This window comes from Oratosquilla oratoria, chromosome 11 (assembly GCF_046742065.1).
Source record: "Oratosquilla oratoria isolate Oo_2021 chromosome 11, ASM4674206v1, whole genome shotgun sequence".
In the NCBI taxonomy this organism is placed as follows: domain Eukaryota; kingdom Metazoa; phylum Arthropoda; class Malacostraca; order Stomatopoda; family Squillidae; genus Oratosquilla; species Oratosquilla oratoria.
Window position 1 is genome coordinate 4,796,181 of NC_134787.1, and position 17,447 is coordinate 4,813,627.

At 37.8% G+C, this 17,447-nt stretch overlaps 1 protein-coding gene across 1 annotated transcript in view; it reads right to left on the reverse strand.

The window, feature by feature from the left end:
• The window catches only part of LOC143029932 (polycystin-1-like protein 2), a 183,232-nt gene that overhangs the window by 86,672 nt on the left and 79,113 nt on the right, over positions 1–17,447 (reverse strand). Inside the window, exons 13-17 of the mRNA XM_076193143.1 lie at positions 15,879–15,961; positions 11,037–11,152; positions 10,266–10,431; positions 8,665–8,809; positions 3,961–4,055 (exon numbers count right to left, since the gene is read on the reverse strand). Of these exons, the coding sequence (XP_076049258.1) occupies positions 3,961–4,055; positions 8,665–8,809; positions 10,266–10,431; positions 11,037–11,152; positions 15,879–15,961 (605 nt within the window). The remainder of the gene's footprint in view (positions 1–3,960; positions 4,056–8,664; positions 8,810–10,265; positions 10,432–11,036; positions 11,153–15,878; positions 15,962–17,447) is intronic.

Genomic DNA, 17,447 nt, shown 5'->3' on the forward strand with positions numbered 1-17,447 from the left:
TATCTCAGGGTAAGGTTCTCAATCGAGTGTTTGCATTGAGAGAGCAGCTCTGTGTTTTCTTTACTGAGGAAGCAAACCCCATGGCAGTTAAATGTCAGGATGTGCTCTGGCTGGCAAAATTGTCTTACATAGCCTCAATCTTCGATCATCTGAACAAGCTAAACATCAGTCAACAAGGCAAAGGTGGGGATATTTTTACAAGTATAGGGAAAATAAATGCATTTAAACTGAAGGTGAAAATAAACGAAAAAGCAATATAGAAAAAAGTGTTTTTCTAATTTTGAATTATTGGACTCATTTATGAGAGAATGTGGCTGGGAACATGGTATGCAGGCAACAGAGCAGACACTGGAGGTACATATGTCCTGCTTAGTTATCAGACACCTTACTTTGATGCAAGAAAACCTTGACTTCTATTTCCCAGACTGTGAGAATGACCAGCTGACCTCCAACATGTGGATGCTTAATCCCTTTACAGATGAAGGAACTGATCACTGTGATGCTCTTTTGGAACTTCAAGCGGATTATTCACAAAAAGCAGTTTTCAAGACATTTAGCCATCCCATGGATTTCTGGGTTATCATGCTTGATATTCCAGAGTACAAGGATATTTGTGTGAGCAAGGGTTCTCTAGTTTAGTTTTGATAAATACAAACAAAAAGAATGCAATCCTGAACTTGGATCCTCTCATGCAAGTTGCACTTGAAAATCGTCTGACACCTCGATTTAACCTAATAGCAGACAAAGTGCAACAGCAGCCAAGCCACTGATCTTTTTTTTTTTTTAAGGATAATTATTTGTTTTATTGATACCGTACCAAATACAGTCAACTCTCAATTAACATGAGGGTTATGTTCCTGGAGACGTCGTGTTAATCAAAATCACATTAGTTAAACATATTTTTCCCATAGGAAATAATGGTAATAGGGGGGTTAGGTTCCTGGATACTGGAAAAGTCTTGTCTATTTTGGGATTTTGTTACTCTGAACTTGAACAAACACATTATTAATACATTTGTAGGTTATAGAAACAACAAAAACACATATCCTTTGTATCTATTTGTAGTACACATTTATTTTATGTGAGCACTTGTCACCAGCCACTCTCCGCCTCACTCGCCTCTTCCTCCGACTCCCGGGTGCTCATTGTTAAAAATTAGTTTACCATTAATTGTGGATTGGTGACACCGTTTTCTTTTTTGTTTTGGTGTAGAACAGAAAACGAGAGTTTACAATATCTAACTAAATCATTGATTTCTCTATAACAATTTTTCAATCTTTTATGACTTATAATCATGGTCCATACATCTAAAAACTAGTTTACCATTGATTGTGGGTTAGTACACCATTTTCTTTTTTATTTTGGTGTAGAACAGAAAACGAGAGTTTGCAATCTCTAAATTATTCATTTCTCTGTAACAATTTTTCAAGCTTTTATGACTTATTATCACTGTCCTTACCTTTAACACTGACACTTCCACTCACAGTATGAGCTAGCTTCACACTGAGATCAAAACAGAGTGTGGGAGACTGACCGTGCAGAGGCCCTCTCTCTCAGTGCTCTTACTGCCAAATTGAAATCATGTTAAATAAAAATTGTCATGTTATTTAAAAAAATTTCCTTAAAAATGAACTCATGTTAAATCGAAAACACGTTAGTTCAACTCGTGTTAATTGAGAGTTGACTGTATAGCAAACATTGTCTGCAATTTTCCTTTAGTGAAAGAAAATGTGCCTGAAAGGCATGCTTAATGTTATCTTGTGTATTTTGAACCTCTTAGTTTGAGATGAGATGTGTGAATATATGGATGAATATATAAAAGTTAAATAAAAAATAAGAGAAACTTTTTTTTTCTGTTTACATAGCCATAGAAATGGGATTGAAAGTTAGATTTTTAATGTTAAAAATGTGATTTTTTAATGGGACTTTTTTGTGGGGTGGGGGTGGACAGCTTCTACTTAATCAGCACTAGGGGTGGACAACATTAAAAAAAGTTGAAGACCACTGCCTTATGGAATTAAGAAGTGTAATAAGAAATAGACATTTGGGAATGGATGCTAAGAGGAGATTGTATTAAGGGGTGATTGTGCCAACAGCAATGTATGGGGCAGAAACATGGAACATAAGAGAAAGAGTTTAAATGTGTTTGAGATGAAATGCCTGAGAAGTATGGTAGTGGTTACTAGGCTGGATAGAATGAGAAATGAGAAGGTGAGGAGGAGAGTGGGGGTGGAAAGGGAGTTAGGAAACAGGGTTGATGAAAGAGTATTGGGATGATTTGGACACATGGAAAGAATGAGCGAAGAAAGATTAGTAAAAGAAGTGTGGAAGGCAGTGGTGAAGGGAGTAAACATGAAAGGGCAACCAAGGATAAGATGGATGGATGAAGTAAAAAGGGCATTGGGAAAGAGGGGTTTGTCTCTTAAGGACAGGAGAGGACAGAAGATTGAAGTGAGTGGAAAAGGGTTGTGTATGGATGATGCTGTGATGCATGGAAGGGAGTGGGTGGGGGATGGGGGTGAGGGAGTATGTGTGAATAATATTTTGATGCTGCCCAAAGGGATTTCTCCTCATCTTCTCTTTTTCTGCATGAGGGGATGGAGAGGGGGTCACTGATTAAATCAAGCAGCCTTGCTGTGGATTACTGTGTTTTCCTACATTGCTTCTGATCCAGGGCAGAGGGCAAGATGCAGGGATGACCCATCATCCAGGAGGTGCCAAGATAAGAGGGAGGGAGGGGGTGAAAGGTAGTGGAGTGTGTGGGGATGGAATGGGTGGGAGTGGATTTTATACCTTCTCACATATCTGCCTTATCAGAAAAATCTGATCCTCGTAACCCTTACCTATCCTAAACCCACACTGTCCCTCAGCAATTATTCCCTCTGTTCCTCTCCTAATCCTCTCAATGAAAACCCTCCTATATCCCTCCCCAACTACTCTCAACAAACTGATCCCTCTGAAGCTACTACACTCACACTTGTCCCCTTTCCCTTGTAAAGCAGAACTATACATGCACTCCTCCAGTATTTTACCCTCTTTTAGACAAACATTAAGCAACCTCACCAACCAGTCCATCATCACTGTACCTCCCTTTTTTTTTTAGACACTCCACATGGCACCCATCTATATATACTATGCCTATATAGAAAAATGGCGCCTGCCATTGCCACTTGTATGTACCCCACATATAAAAAGAGGGTTGCATGCTTTAACATAGATTCATGCCCTTGTTCAAACCCCTTGTTTTTATGTAAGTTCCATTCTTTAAGTATTTCATATTGTGTAAGTAAAGTAGTTATATTTTGCATTTTGCCTTTATTTCATAACCAGTGTAAGAAAGATATTCTGATTAAAGGCAAAAAACACGCTGGCGGTTGGATTGATAGAACTGAAATTGTGGCCTGGTTTGATACAGTAAATCAAAAACAACATTCTAAATTGTGACAATTGAAGTATTACTAACACAAAATGAGCTTGATCACAGATTCAGGTTGCCCCAGATACAACCACCACACAGAGGATGTAGAACACCTCATACTTCACTGCCCCACACTAACAATCCCTTGACAATGACACAATATATCTTCCCTGAATCACTTGTATACCTGCCCAGAGGCTGTTGGTGGTTGCCTGAAGGCCACAAGTCTTCTGCAAGAGACACCAGGAGGAATGAATTGATTGATTGACCCACCTCCTCAGACCAACACAGATTCAAGGAGGGCTACTCCACTAGTATGCTTCTAACAAACATCACACAAGTGCTGGAGAAATTTAACAAGAAAGCACCACCAGAGACTATGGCTATGGTAACAATTAACATAAAGAATTTAATAAAGCTCCTGGACACATACTATAAAAGATATTACAGTAACAGATATCAACAATAACAGCAAGGAATATCAAGGAAGCAAAGAGAAAGAGAGTTCCAAGGAAATCTCTGAAGATGAATGACATACTCACCTCAATGTACAGGGCTGCATCTGGATGCTCTACCACCACTTGGTGGTATGATATTCGTGCCACAAGTGGATGACTTGCATCAACCACCTTTGGTGCTGCAGGAAGTATAGGGATATATTTTGTAGATTTTATTATGGCTAATGACAAATAATTTTATTTTGCTTGTGGCAAGACCATGGTGTGCACATAGCCTTCACTGATTGGGACAATTTTCAGGCCTTAATCTCCCAAACTCACATTGGTTGAACATGACCATGATTGATCAACATCCCTTCCAGACTGTTGAATGAAAGTACTCAACGTTATGAACAAAGAATAGACACTTGTTGCAAAGCAGTGGGTTATTGAATAGTCAATCCCTTCACCATGGTAACATAATGCACAGAAGTGGCCTGACCTGATAGGTGATTTTCATCAACTAAGGACTTGGAGAAAATTGGGGTTTTGGTCAGGGGTTAATCTATGATCATGCTTTCTGTACTTGAGTAATACTTAACTCCTTTGCTATGATTACTTGCCTTTTAAAGCTTTTGTTTTGGTATCTTGTCATGTCTTGTCTGGTTAATATAAATTTGATTTTTTTCTCAGTTAAGGGAACAACTTGGGCTCAAACTGGGTTTTCATCAGTCACTATAGCAAAGGATAGTCAGCTATACTTTATACTTTACAAAAGTGATGAGATATTTGCAGCAACTGATGACATTGGCAGAAAAAATACCTGGTGTAATTACACCTTTGGGAAAATATAGGATCCCAAATGTGAAGTATAAAATGTGGAAATAAAATGGAATTTGGAAGGAGTAAAAACAAATATTGAAATGGGAAATGTAGGTGAAAGGGTCAAAGGCTGAGATATACTCAGTCAATCTGTTGCCCTAGGGCTCTCTTTCAAGAACACACAGCTCTCAGGTAACTGGCAACTACTACCAGATTGGTCTACAAGTCACTCATAAAAAATATATTGTGTTGTTCTCTAGGTGAGGCAAGAGCAGGGAAATGCAAGACAAAGTGTCAGGCATCTGTGTGGTGACTATGTCTGGGACAATTTACATTTATGGCTAGGCCTATTCTGTGTTAGTGCTAAATGCGGTCTTAACATGTGTCAATATGGCTCTTGCTGGTCATTGAAAGATAAACAATAGCAAAATTGGAAGAAGAAAATTGAACTAGAAATATAAGTAATAGGGTCAAAGGCTGCAATATAAACAATGGTGATAGTAAGCAGAAAAACAACAACTTAAGATTATAACAAGAATACTGTAAATTAAATTGAAACTGTCAACTAGCAACCAAAGATAATAATGGAAATGATAAGTGATTTGTTAAAGATATTCATAGATAACATGAAAATTTAAAGGAAAAACATTATTACATAAGATGATAGTAGTTTCAATTCAGGAGTACTGATGAATGGGTAGTAGAAGAACAAGAAAAATGGAAATAACTTCAAAAGTGCATATGGCATTTATGAAAAGAGTCAGTTGGAGAACAAGATGGAAAAAAATTAAAAGGCAAGATTGAATGAAGATAATACTATGGGAATTATAAAATGGACTTCATCAAACAACACAACCTACATGGAACTTATGCTTATATGGACAATATACTTGTGGCAAGAAGACCCAACTGGAACATGATGAGAACTTGGTAAAGTTTCAAAAAGCTGCCCAGTTCCACAACCTTACATCCACAAATACTAAATCTACCATTTCAACAAGATCTATAGATTTTCTTGGTTACACCACAACCCACTGCTCTCTCAAACCAGATTCTGAATGTTTATGTCTATTAACCACTTCAATACGGGACTTAAATCTCGCGGGCAGCAACCAATGCCAGACGTATGACGTAACGAAATAATATTCGCATCATAAAATATAGTCGCCGCTTATATCGATCGTTCTCTCTTTCACCCGCGAATTTTGAAAACCACAGAGAATGGGATTCAGGGCACATTTGGGAGAATGTAAAAACACAGGGGCGACTACAATAAATATAATCAAGACGCTGATATGGCAGCGTCGCGAATCCACTTGCTCCTCATGACGCCTACGTGTGCGGCACCGTATGGAAGGGGTTAAAGGAATTACCAATCCCTAAAGATCATTCTTCCTTATGCCATGTTATTGGTATGTTTTCCTATTATTCAGAGTGAGTTTCCCAATTCTCTGACAAAATCAGACCTCTTATTACCACTGACACTTTTCCTCTGAGTCCAGAGGCCCTGAAAGCCATTGATGATCTCAAAGAAGAGATTGGGAAGGCTGTTGTACACCTAACTGATGAAACTATTCCTTTGGTAGTTGAGACTGATGCCTCCAATACAGCTATTGCTGCTACTCTGAATCAGTAAGGTCATCCAGTTGCCTTTTTCTCTTGCACTCTTACACCTACTGAATGCAAGCATTTTGCAATAGAAAAGGAGGTGTGTACAGTTGTGAAATCTGTAAAAAGGTGGTCTCACTACTTGACAGGATGTTTTACCTAAGTTATGGACCAACAGGATGTCAGCTTTATGTTCCATATGAATCAACTCAGAAAAATCAAGAACAATAAAATTCAACAATGGAGGATCAAGTTTGGGTGCTACAACTATGACATCATGTACTGTCCTGGTAAATACAACTTTCCTGCAGACACTCCCTCACATGCTCACTGTGGAGCTATTGTCAATATTGAAAAACTATCTGAACTTCATGCTTAATTTTGGCATCCCAGTGCAACAAGACTTGCTCATTTTGTCAGAGTGAGAAATCTTCCTTACTCTGTGGGAGATGTGAGGAGGGTGTGTTCTGAATGCCCTCAATGTGCCTGATTGAAACCTTGGTTCTACAAACCACTCCAAATTCCCCTTATCAAGGTCACAGAGCCCTTTGAATGTCTCAGTCTAGACTTCAAGGGACCTCTACCCTTGTAATCCAGAAACCACTAAATGCTCACGGTGGTGGATGAGTATTCTTATTTTCTGTTTGCATTTGCCTGTCAGAACATGACTGCTGGTACTATAATCCACTGTCTAAATCAGATTTTCACAATATTTGGTATGCCTTCCTACCTACATTCTGATCATGGATCCACGTTTATGGCCAAGGGTCTATGTGAATTCTTGTACAATCTAGGTATCGCCACTAGTCAAACAAGACCTTATAATCCTCAAGGAAATGGGCAGTGTGAGAGGTATAATGCTATAATCTGAAAGCACATAGCCCTTGCTCTGGCATCCAAAAACCTTTGAGAATGTCAATGGGAAACAATGTTGCCTGATGCTCTTCATTCAAGTAGATCTCTGCTCTACACAGCCACCAATGCTATGCCTCATGAGAGGCTTTTCTCATATCAGCATCGATCTCCCAGTGGCCATTCATTGGACCTGTCTTACTATGATGTCACATTCATACCAGTAAATATGAGCCCCTCATTGATGAGGTTCAGTTGTTAGAAGCAAATCCACAATACACTCATGTAAGATTTGCTGATGGACATGAATCAACAATATAAGTACATGACTTTGCTCCAACTGGTAATATATCTTTGTATTAGAGGCAAAAGAACCTCAACATTGATCCTTCTACAGGGACAGGTTCTGTGAAGATTCTTTTAAAACCTACTGCTGATTTATCTGATTTGAATTCTACTGATGCTATAGGTGATCAAAGTATATTTGTCAAGGAAGTATGAAGGTTGATTCACTTCCAGCTCCAGTTAATCTCCAACATAGGGATGAACCCTCCACTCCTATGCATACCGGTCCTGAACAACTGTGCCAATCTATGTGGGAACACCACAAGCCTCTCTGTTACATAGAGCAATGATTCATCATAGTAGGGGAGAATGTGGTAATCTGGGCTTCATAAAACTAATTGTGCTTGTTAACCTAATTGAAATGGGTGTAATTTCTTATATTGCCTTTTTTTTTGTTTTCAGACTGTGTTGCTGTAATTTAGCCTAATACAGGCTAAAGAAAGGTTCTTAATATTCTTACAGAATACCACATTGTGCCTGTGTTATGTGGTGGGTTGGATGGATGGTACTGAGAGTTTTTCCATGTATCTATGATTTTCATACACTACTCTGTGGGCAGGATTTTGTGTTTAAGTGTAAATGTTCCATTGGCATTATTTAGTGCATCCAGTTGTTATTCTTAATGTTTTGGTGTAGTTTGTAGGGTGTCATTGTTTTCTTGATTGTAGAGAACCATGCCAAGGAGATGTAGTCAAGTGTGGCTCTATAGAGCTACTTGCATGCTGTGACTAGTGTTTCATTCTGCTGTCCAAGGGAAGAATAGACCATTCAATTTAACTGTTGAATGATTCTTTGATTCATGCTTGTATGGGGTGAGTATTGTTACTGATGATTTATGAAGGGAGGTTTTTATTCTGTTTTATTTTAGCTACTGTTCTATTTTGTCCATGGTTTGGGTGTTCTTGGCAGCTGTTTTGTAGTTGTTGTGCTGAGCTACTATTGGAAAGATATCTGCATTGGTGAGATATTCTAGACTGCTTTACTCTCACTCTGTCCAGACAACAACACAAAATAACTCCTCTAAATGACTTATGGGTGAATCTGGTTGGTCAAGCTGGTTCCTGGGTCTGCATGTGAGACCCAGGACAATGAATTGATTGATTAATGAGTAGAGAATACCACAATTAAGCAAAAACAAAAGGATAAATAAAAGAACTTGTTTTTGATGGTTAAGATACTTACGAGGGAGGGTTTCTGGTATCCTAGGAATGATGACCGTTATGGGACCTGTTTTGTTCTCGATGTCAAGGGTCTGTCCTTTTGTAGTTACCATCATGTCAATAACACGTGTTCCAGGTGACAGATGCTTTGCTGAGTCTGGGTATGACTTTTGGTCAAGTATGTGAAAAAAAAGCAGGTTGCTGAAGTAATTCATGTTTGGGTGATAATGTTGTTCAGACTTTAAAGATATTACTGTATTATATACACATACTGAAAGACCTTTTCCCCTTAAAAGAGGGGTGGTTGAGTCAAAGTATGCACCCACTCTACAACCATCCTACAATTATTCAAAACTCATTCATTGTCCTTTCCATCATAGTATATACATGTACCAATGGCTTTTTACCCCTTACAAGGGAGGTAGCTAAAGTCATAGGTATAAATCCACTTCCACCCATTTCATCCCCACATACTCCACTTCCATTCACCACCCTTCCCTATTTCTTTTCTTGGCTCCTCCTGGATGATGGGTCATTGCTGCATCTTGTCCGCTGGCCTGGGTCAGAAACAATGCAAGACACAGCACATCCACAGCAAGGCCACTTCATTTAATCAGTGACCCCTCTCTGTCTCCTCATGGAGTAGGGAAAAAAAAAAAATCCTTTAGGACTGCATCATTGCCTGGTCCACTTACAATCACTCTCCACTCAGTTCTACCTTGTGCATTCTGTCTTCCTTGCTCAACAGACATTCCTCTTGCAATCAGTGCTCTCTTCACTCCATTCATCCAACACATTCTTGGTCTTCCTCACAAGTTCACTCCATCCACTTCTGCTTTCCACATTTTTTCCCAGTTTTTCCTCACCCATTCTTTCCATATGCCCATGCTATATCAACATTCTTTGATCTCCTCCTATCTACTCTCTTTCCAACCCTGCTCTCTGCTTCACATTCACATTTCTCACTCAGTCTACTGGTGAATTAGATAATTTTTTTACCTTAGGTTTAACATGTATGTTAATCTTATTTATTTTTTGACCTTAGGTTTAACATTTATGTTGATCTTATTTATTTTAAATTTCAAAATTATGAAAAGTAGAATTATTTCAGTATTTATTCTCATCTTATTTTACTTATAGATTTATGTATTTTGATTCTTATTCATCTCATTTTCTAATGTATATACAGTAGAACCTCATTTCTCTAATGTCTCACAATTTGAACAAATTGGTTCTTGACCAAAAAAATAGAGAATATTTTCCTCCAGTAATAAACCAAAATATTGCATCTTGATCAACCTAAACAACCTGTCAAATTGACTTACATCTTTCCCAGTATTTCAAGTTGGTACCTACTAGATTACATCAGTCATCACCTTCATCAACAACAGCACTGGCACTATCACCACTGCTGTTGCAGCGACTATCATCATCAATAAACACCCACAACCAAAATCACAAGCACTATCCCCACTACTAACATCATCACTACAATCTCCACTACTGTTCATATTCAGGGACTACCTCTCAGCTGAATTAAACTATCTGGTATTTGCCAAAACAAACATTACACCATGGTGTTATAGGGGTTCATCCCAGCTGTTTGAGAAAAGTTGTACTTACATGTGTGATGGTTGGCCACTGAATCACAGTGATGGAGATTATGTGGTCACAAGTAGAATTGTTATAGATGCCAAGTGTGGGACAGAAGAGCTTTGGCATTCTAATTTCACCACTGTCACTTCCAACAGACAAAATCATTCCAGGTCTAAGCACCTTCTCTGTTATTCTGCAAGTGCCACCACCGGATTAAGGAACTGAACAGAAGAATTTTTCACTTGAAAGAAAAAGAAAATTATACAGCTACTCAATCAAATGTTGGCACAGGAGAAGTATCTTGAAACATATGTTAGGGGAAATGGGCTTCATTCTTCCAGAGGAAGGGAAAAATCATCAGGTTGCTGGTTCACTGTTGGGAATGTTAATGGAATAGGGATTACTCTTCTGATTTTCATGGGTGATATTTGAAAAGCTCCAAGCAATTCCTAGGCTACATAAGGGCTACCAAACTCTCAGCAGATATGTATATATTGAGGGACAAATATAATAATGCAGTACCTCAGCCCTAGCCTAAAATGTTCTTATTGCTGATTGTCGTCTTTCTCTTTTCTAACAATACTTTCAAGGTCTGTGTTCCTGTAAGCTCAGTAAATATGTCTCTTTTATAAAGGAGATCTTGCAGCATTATTTGTGCAGCTTTTCACCCTTTCTTTGTAGGACTAGTTTTTGTAAGTTAACCAACACCTCCACACTGTCCTCTGTCATCCTTTTGCAGAAATATTGGGAGTGATAGTAGATTTAGGAAGGGAAAGCAAGATTTGAGATGGTACTCACTGTTGAATAGCATATGAAACACCATTAGCAGTGTCAACATGTAAGGCCTCGCCCTTGACAATCTTCTTCTCCAAGGTGAGGCTCAGTTTCTCGACCACTTTCATCATCTGCTTAATCTGCATAGACCAGAATAATGCATTAGTGAATAGACCAATGTTAATTTCCCTGCTACTAGACAGCTTGTCTGCCTTTCTTTCTGTGTTTGCTGGTTTGCTTCCATAGCTGTAGAGTGAGGTTCTCTTACCATCAACTAGTACTATCAGGCTTCATATTTAAATCTATTACAGGTACTCCTCGTTTAACGACGACAATTGGGACCAGCGCGCCGTCGTTAACGAAATTGGTCGTTAAGCGAAAGTGTATACATATACGTACATGTACTGTATGTACAATGTCCAGCAATACATGTATCTTTATTTTCGTGTATTTTCCCTCTTTTATACAGTACATTAAAGCTTTATTTACTGTTTATTTACGGTGGTTAGGTTCCTAAAATTACCGTATATGACCAAATCCGAGTATGCTGACATTCCATATTGAATACCAGGGTATTTTTTTAGTTTCTACCATGGGCACAATATAGCAATAGAAAATTAATTATTCATTTTGTAAATTAAAATGTATCAATGTAATATGCAATTTTGTGGGCGGAAATGAAAGTAAAAAATACCATGCTACAAGAAAATATGCTAATGAACGAAGTCGGTAGCATAGGCTTGGGACGCCATCTTGTCGTCTGCCAACGTCTCTCACGACGACGACAACGAGGAGGAGCCGGATGACATTTAATTTGCAGGTAATGATTTATTAAACACAGGTTAGGTTAGTTTAGTTTAGGTTAGACGAATTAATTTATCATCCTTTCATTTCTTCGACATCGGCATCTATCATAACAAACATGGTGTACCATTCGTCCAACATGACTTCGTTACTTACGAAATCTGTTTTGGCATTTTTTTTTCATTTCCGCTTACTAAATTGCATATTACGTTGATACATTATAATGAACAAAATTAATAATTAATTTTCTATTGTTATATTGCGCCCATGGTTGAAACTAAAAATTTACCACTACCGGTATACACTGTACCCCAGGTAGTTTTTGCAGCTTGCAGGATGGTAATGTAGACCTAAGCTTCAGAACACTTTACCTCACAGCTAATATCCACTGTACAAGTTCATTTATAACATTATACAAATTTGCCTCAGCCAACTTAATTATCGTACACGATGTCGTAACTTCGGGAGATTTACGTTAAACGACGTCATAAAGCCCGTCGTTACTCCGAGTTGTCGTTAACCGAGTAGGTCGTTAAACGAGGAGTACCTGTATTTGAAAAATAATAACAAGAACTTAAGATCTACATATTATATGAAACAAATGGATAATAACTATTATTTCTAATTGTCATGGACTAGTCTTTGTGTTTGAATTGATAAATCAAACCTCAGCCATGATTTGATCAGTTCCTTCAGTCCATCACCTAGCATGTGTATTTTCTAATCCTGGTATCGCATTTGGCCTCACAACAGTGCAGGATGCCCCTCTGTCTCATAAAGCTTTGACTGCATAATTCCTTTCACTTCTCTCTATTCCTATCTTGGCATCTTTTACACAAGGTAACCACTCATGATTGACTCCTGTATTTTCCATCTTTTCTAACCTATTTTTGTCTACACAGCAATTGCTATGATCCTTCTTGCCTGCTACTTCCTTCTCCTTTGTCTTGCTATAGTCCTTTTCTTGTTTCATCTTGTGTGTCCCCCTTGTTTCCAATTTTCCTCAGGGCAATTTTCCATCCCAGATACTTTTTCCCACAGGTATAACATCTACTGTGATTCACATCCCTCCTGTTTCCTTCTATACATTATCTCATGCCTGGTTTGCTTGTTTCCCATTTCCTGCCTGTACCTTTGTCCACTTTGCCAAGCATAACAATCCTGAGTTCTATGCCCTAATCTCCCACAGCGAAAACACTGGACTGGTTTTCTCCAATTATCCCCTACTTGTGGCCTCACATATCTCTGACTCGGAATCATATACGCACCTCTGAGTTTGTATCACACTTTTCATCCTATTATCACTTGTTCTTAACACAAAATTTTCTGCAAAACTTGCTTGCATTAAGGTCTCACATTTCTGCATGGTCACATGATTGATGTATGGAACAAACTAAACAGTGAAACAGTGATTGATCAATGTTTGAATTCACTTGGTAACCTAACTTCTCTACTTTTTTCCTGTTTCCTCTCAGGTATTTTGAATACACCATTTATTTCATCCAGTGCACAATGATGACACGAGGAAGTAGTATTTGTGTATATATCATAATACTTCTATTAGTCTTGATAGGTAATGATTGATAAATTGTAAGCCTTCTTCACACAAAAATAAAGTGGATGGATTGTGTGAGCCAGGCAAATAGCAAGAGAGTAGGCTTATAGATATAACAAACTGGCACTTGCTGTTGGCAGTTGTGTTGCGTGCCCTAGTATAAAAGTAAAGGGATGCGGGCAGTGGCGTCTCTGACTCCCTTGCTTGTGTCCTGTTCATACACATATATTCTAGGATAAGGTAAAAATTTATATTTTCATACTATTCAAATTAAATAGTTTTTGCACCTCACCTTTAATCTTATTCCCAGAGAAGATAAAAATCCTTTAAAAGGCAAATTAGACATGCTAGCTTTTGGACTGAAGGAATTGATCAAATTGCAGCTGAAGCTTGATTCATCAACTCAAACACAAAAGCTATTCCATGACACCCATAACACAATCTTTATAAGCACTCAAGTTATATTTATGTAACTATAAGAAAAAGAGCTATGCTTATGGGGTCCCATCTCTTTTTCTCCATCATACTTAGCTTTAAACACTTTTATGCCTTTATTTCTATTTATTTCCTTTTTTTGCTGAACCCTCTGGTGGAGGAAACGAATACTGCCACCAAGCCTTCTCATTTGAGTCATACAAGGTGACAAAAAACAGGATGGGGATAGGACTAGCCATCCTTCTCCTTGTAGCCTCTGGTGGAGGAAAAGAATACTGCCACCAAGTCTTCTCATTTGAGTTGTACAAGGTGACAAAAAACAGGATGGGGATAGGACTAGGCATCCTTCTCCTTGCAGCCCCAAATGGGACATTCCTAAAAAAAAGTAAAGGCATAAGAGGGTCTAGGAATTTTCCAACCAGTACCCTAAGGTTTGGGTCTTTTAATGTGCATGGATGTGGTACAGATGAGAGTAAAAGGGAAGAGATAGGCAGTATGTTTGTGAGAAGAAAGATGGATGTGTTGGCATTGAGTGAAACTAAGTTGAGAGGGAGGGGAGAGTGTGAGTTTGGGAGTATAGTTAGGAGGTTCTCAGGAGTGAAGAGAGGACAAGGGAGAGAAGAGGTTGCTATACTAGTAAGTGAAGAGATAGGTAAATGTGTAGTGGAGTGGAAGGAGGTTTCTTCAAGGTTAATGTGGATTAAGGTGAAACTGGGAAGGGAGATGTATTTACTTAGTTGTATTTTGCGGGGGGATAGCTATGCTTGTAGTGACCTGCAGTTGCATCTTTCCACATCCAGTTCTTTCTTAAAATTGTGTATAGTTTTAGCACTCACTGTTTCCTCTTTCAATTTGTTCCATGTATCTATTACTCTGTGTGGAAAGTTTTTTTTTCAGATCTCTTCTGTAACAGTCTCAAGTTTCTTCTCATGTCCTCTTGTATTTCTTCTGTCCCATTTTAGTAGGTCATCCCTATCACAGATTTCCATCCCTTTCATAATTCTGTAGATGGTAATCAAATTACCTCTCTCTCTTTGTTCTAGAGTTGATAAGTTTGGTTTGTCCAATCTTTGTATGCCAACTTGCAAAGTGTTGGTGCCATCTTTGTCATTGCTCTTTGAATTCTTTCTAGTTTATGTTATTTTTCGTACTAGGTGTCCATAGAGATGCTGCCTATTCTAATTTTGGTCTTACCACTGTAACTAGTGTCTTCTTTACCATTTCCTCATCCATGTAGTCAAAGGTCACTTTCATTGATCTTATGTGAGTTTCTCCAATTGTTTTGTTAACATGTTTGTTTGGTGTCATGTTGTTTAAGATAATTACTCCTGGGTCTCTTTCTGAGTTTAATTTTGTAACTTCCTTTGTACCAATTCTATATTGACCTGATATCCTATTTTTGCTTTTTCCAAATTCCATTCTACTACATTTCTTAATGTTGAAATTCACTTCATTCTTTATATTCTATTTCCAGACTTTGTCCATGTCTTCTTGAAAAGATTTGCAATCTTCTTCTGCACTTACTCTCTTCAATAGTTTTGCATCATCTGCAAAGAATTTCATGTAACATTCCTTGCCTACATCCATGTCATCTATATAAACAAGAAATATTATTAGAGCCAATATAGAGCCTTGGGGGTCTCCACTTATCATATCTACCCAATTTGAGTTCTTTTCTCTAAGTACCACCCTCATTTTTCTTCCGTTCAAGAAATCTTTCATCCATTCCAATAACTTTCCTTGTATTCCACCTATTGTTTCAATTTTTCTTAGTAGTTTCTTGTGTGGTACTTTGTCAAAAGTCTTTTGAGATGGAGGGGGAAAGGGGATGGAAGGAGGAGTAGGAGGTAGGAAGAGGAAGAGAAACAGATAGGAGATGAGAAGAGGGAGGGGATAAGGGGAAGAATGAAGGGGAGGCAGGAGTAGTATTATGAGGAAAAATAGTAGGATTAGGACGAGGAGGGAGGAGGAAGAGGAGCAAATAGGAAGAGAAAGAGATGAGGGGAAGGGATTATGGGGAAAGGGGAAGGGGTAGAGGGAAGGTCAAGGAGCATGTGCAATTAAAGTCTTACCTGTTCTTTAGCTTTTAGCTTGGTGGTGTCCATCACATTTTTCTGCAGCATCTCTTCTTTCGTATTTGGGATTTCCTGAGACACTGCTCACCAAGATGACATGGCAGACCAGGGTGGGTGAAGATACCATCATGTACATATGGCATGAGAGGCAAAATTTTGAAATCAATGAGATAATACCCATCACATATGGCATGAGAGGCAAAATTTTTAAATCAATGAGATAATACCCATCACAGGATGAGAAACAAGGAGCCTAATAAGTGTAGTGATATAATATGTGATGGTCATGTTGAAAAAATATACATACCATAAATATATATACACACACACACACATATATATATATATATATTTATATATATATATATATATAAATGAATATATATATATATATATATACATATATATATACATATATGCTATTAATCCAATGATAGCCAAGCTACAAGCTTTTTTAAAAAGCTTGTAGCAAAACTAGTCAATAATAAACTCGGATCAAGACTCCAGTCTTTCCTCTTCCCACCATATGTATATATATATATATATATATATATATATATATATATATATATATATATATATATATATATATATATATATATATAAATGTAAAGACAGAAAAATATGGAGGTGAGGTGAGAAATTATGTTCCATTAACACGACATCTCCAGGAACATAACCCTCGTGTTAACAGGGAGTTGACTGTATATATATATATATATCTTGTAAAGGAAACAGATTTTCTTTTATGTAAGCAGAATTGAATGCAACATCATTTTGACAATGATTCAACTTCTTAATATTTTCAATTTTTCTGACCAGTATTTTTCTTGATGGGGGGTGAGTACAACCAAGATTTCCATGTTACTCGTGATTTGATAAATGGAGTACTATGGAAATCTTGTTTGTGCTCACCTCCTGGCAGGAAAAATACTGATCAGAATAACTGAAAATATTAAGAAGTTGAATCATTGTCAAAATGCTGTCATATTCAATTCTACTTGCATATATATATATATATATATATATGTACAACACTGAATGGGTCCCAGTGATTAGAGATACATCTTTATCAACCACAATGCACTTTAATTCTAAGCCATCTGAGGTGCATGGAGAAATTGAAATGTAGTACGCCCAAGGACTCGAACCTCATGCGGCAAGAACAACATTACCAGTGCCGAGTGACTAGACCGATCCACCATCAAGAGAGATATAAGTTGAGCACAATTTTTCTTATATATCTGTATGCTCAAGCTACATACACATACACGAAAGTTTGCATTCAACCCATCTCCATTATGATAGTGCATTGGTAAGTATTTGAATGCAGGAAAGTATTTGTTCAACACTCAATGGGTCCCAGTGATTAGAGATACATTTTTATCAACCACAATGCACTTTAATTCTAAGCCATCTTAGGCGCATGCAGAAATTGAAATGTAATACGCCCAAGGACTCGAACCTAATGCGGCAAGAACAACATTACCAGTGCCGCGTAACTAGACCGATACACCATCAAGAGAGATATAAGTTGAGCGTAATTTTTCTTATATATCTGTATGC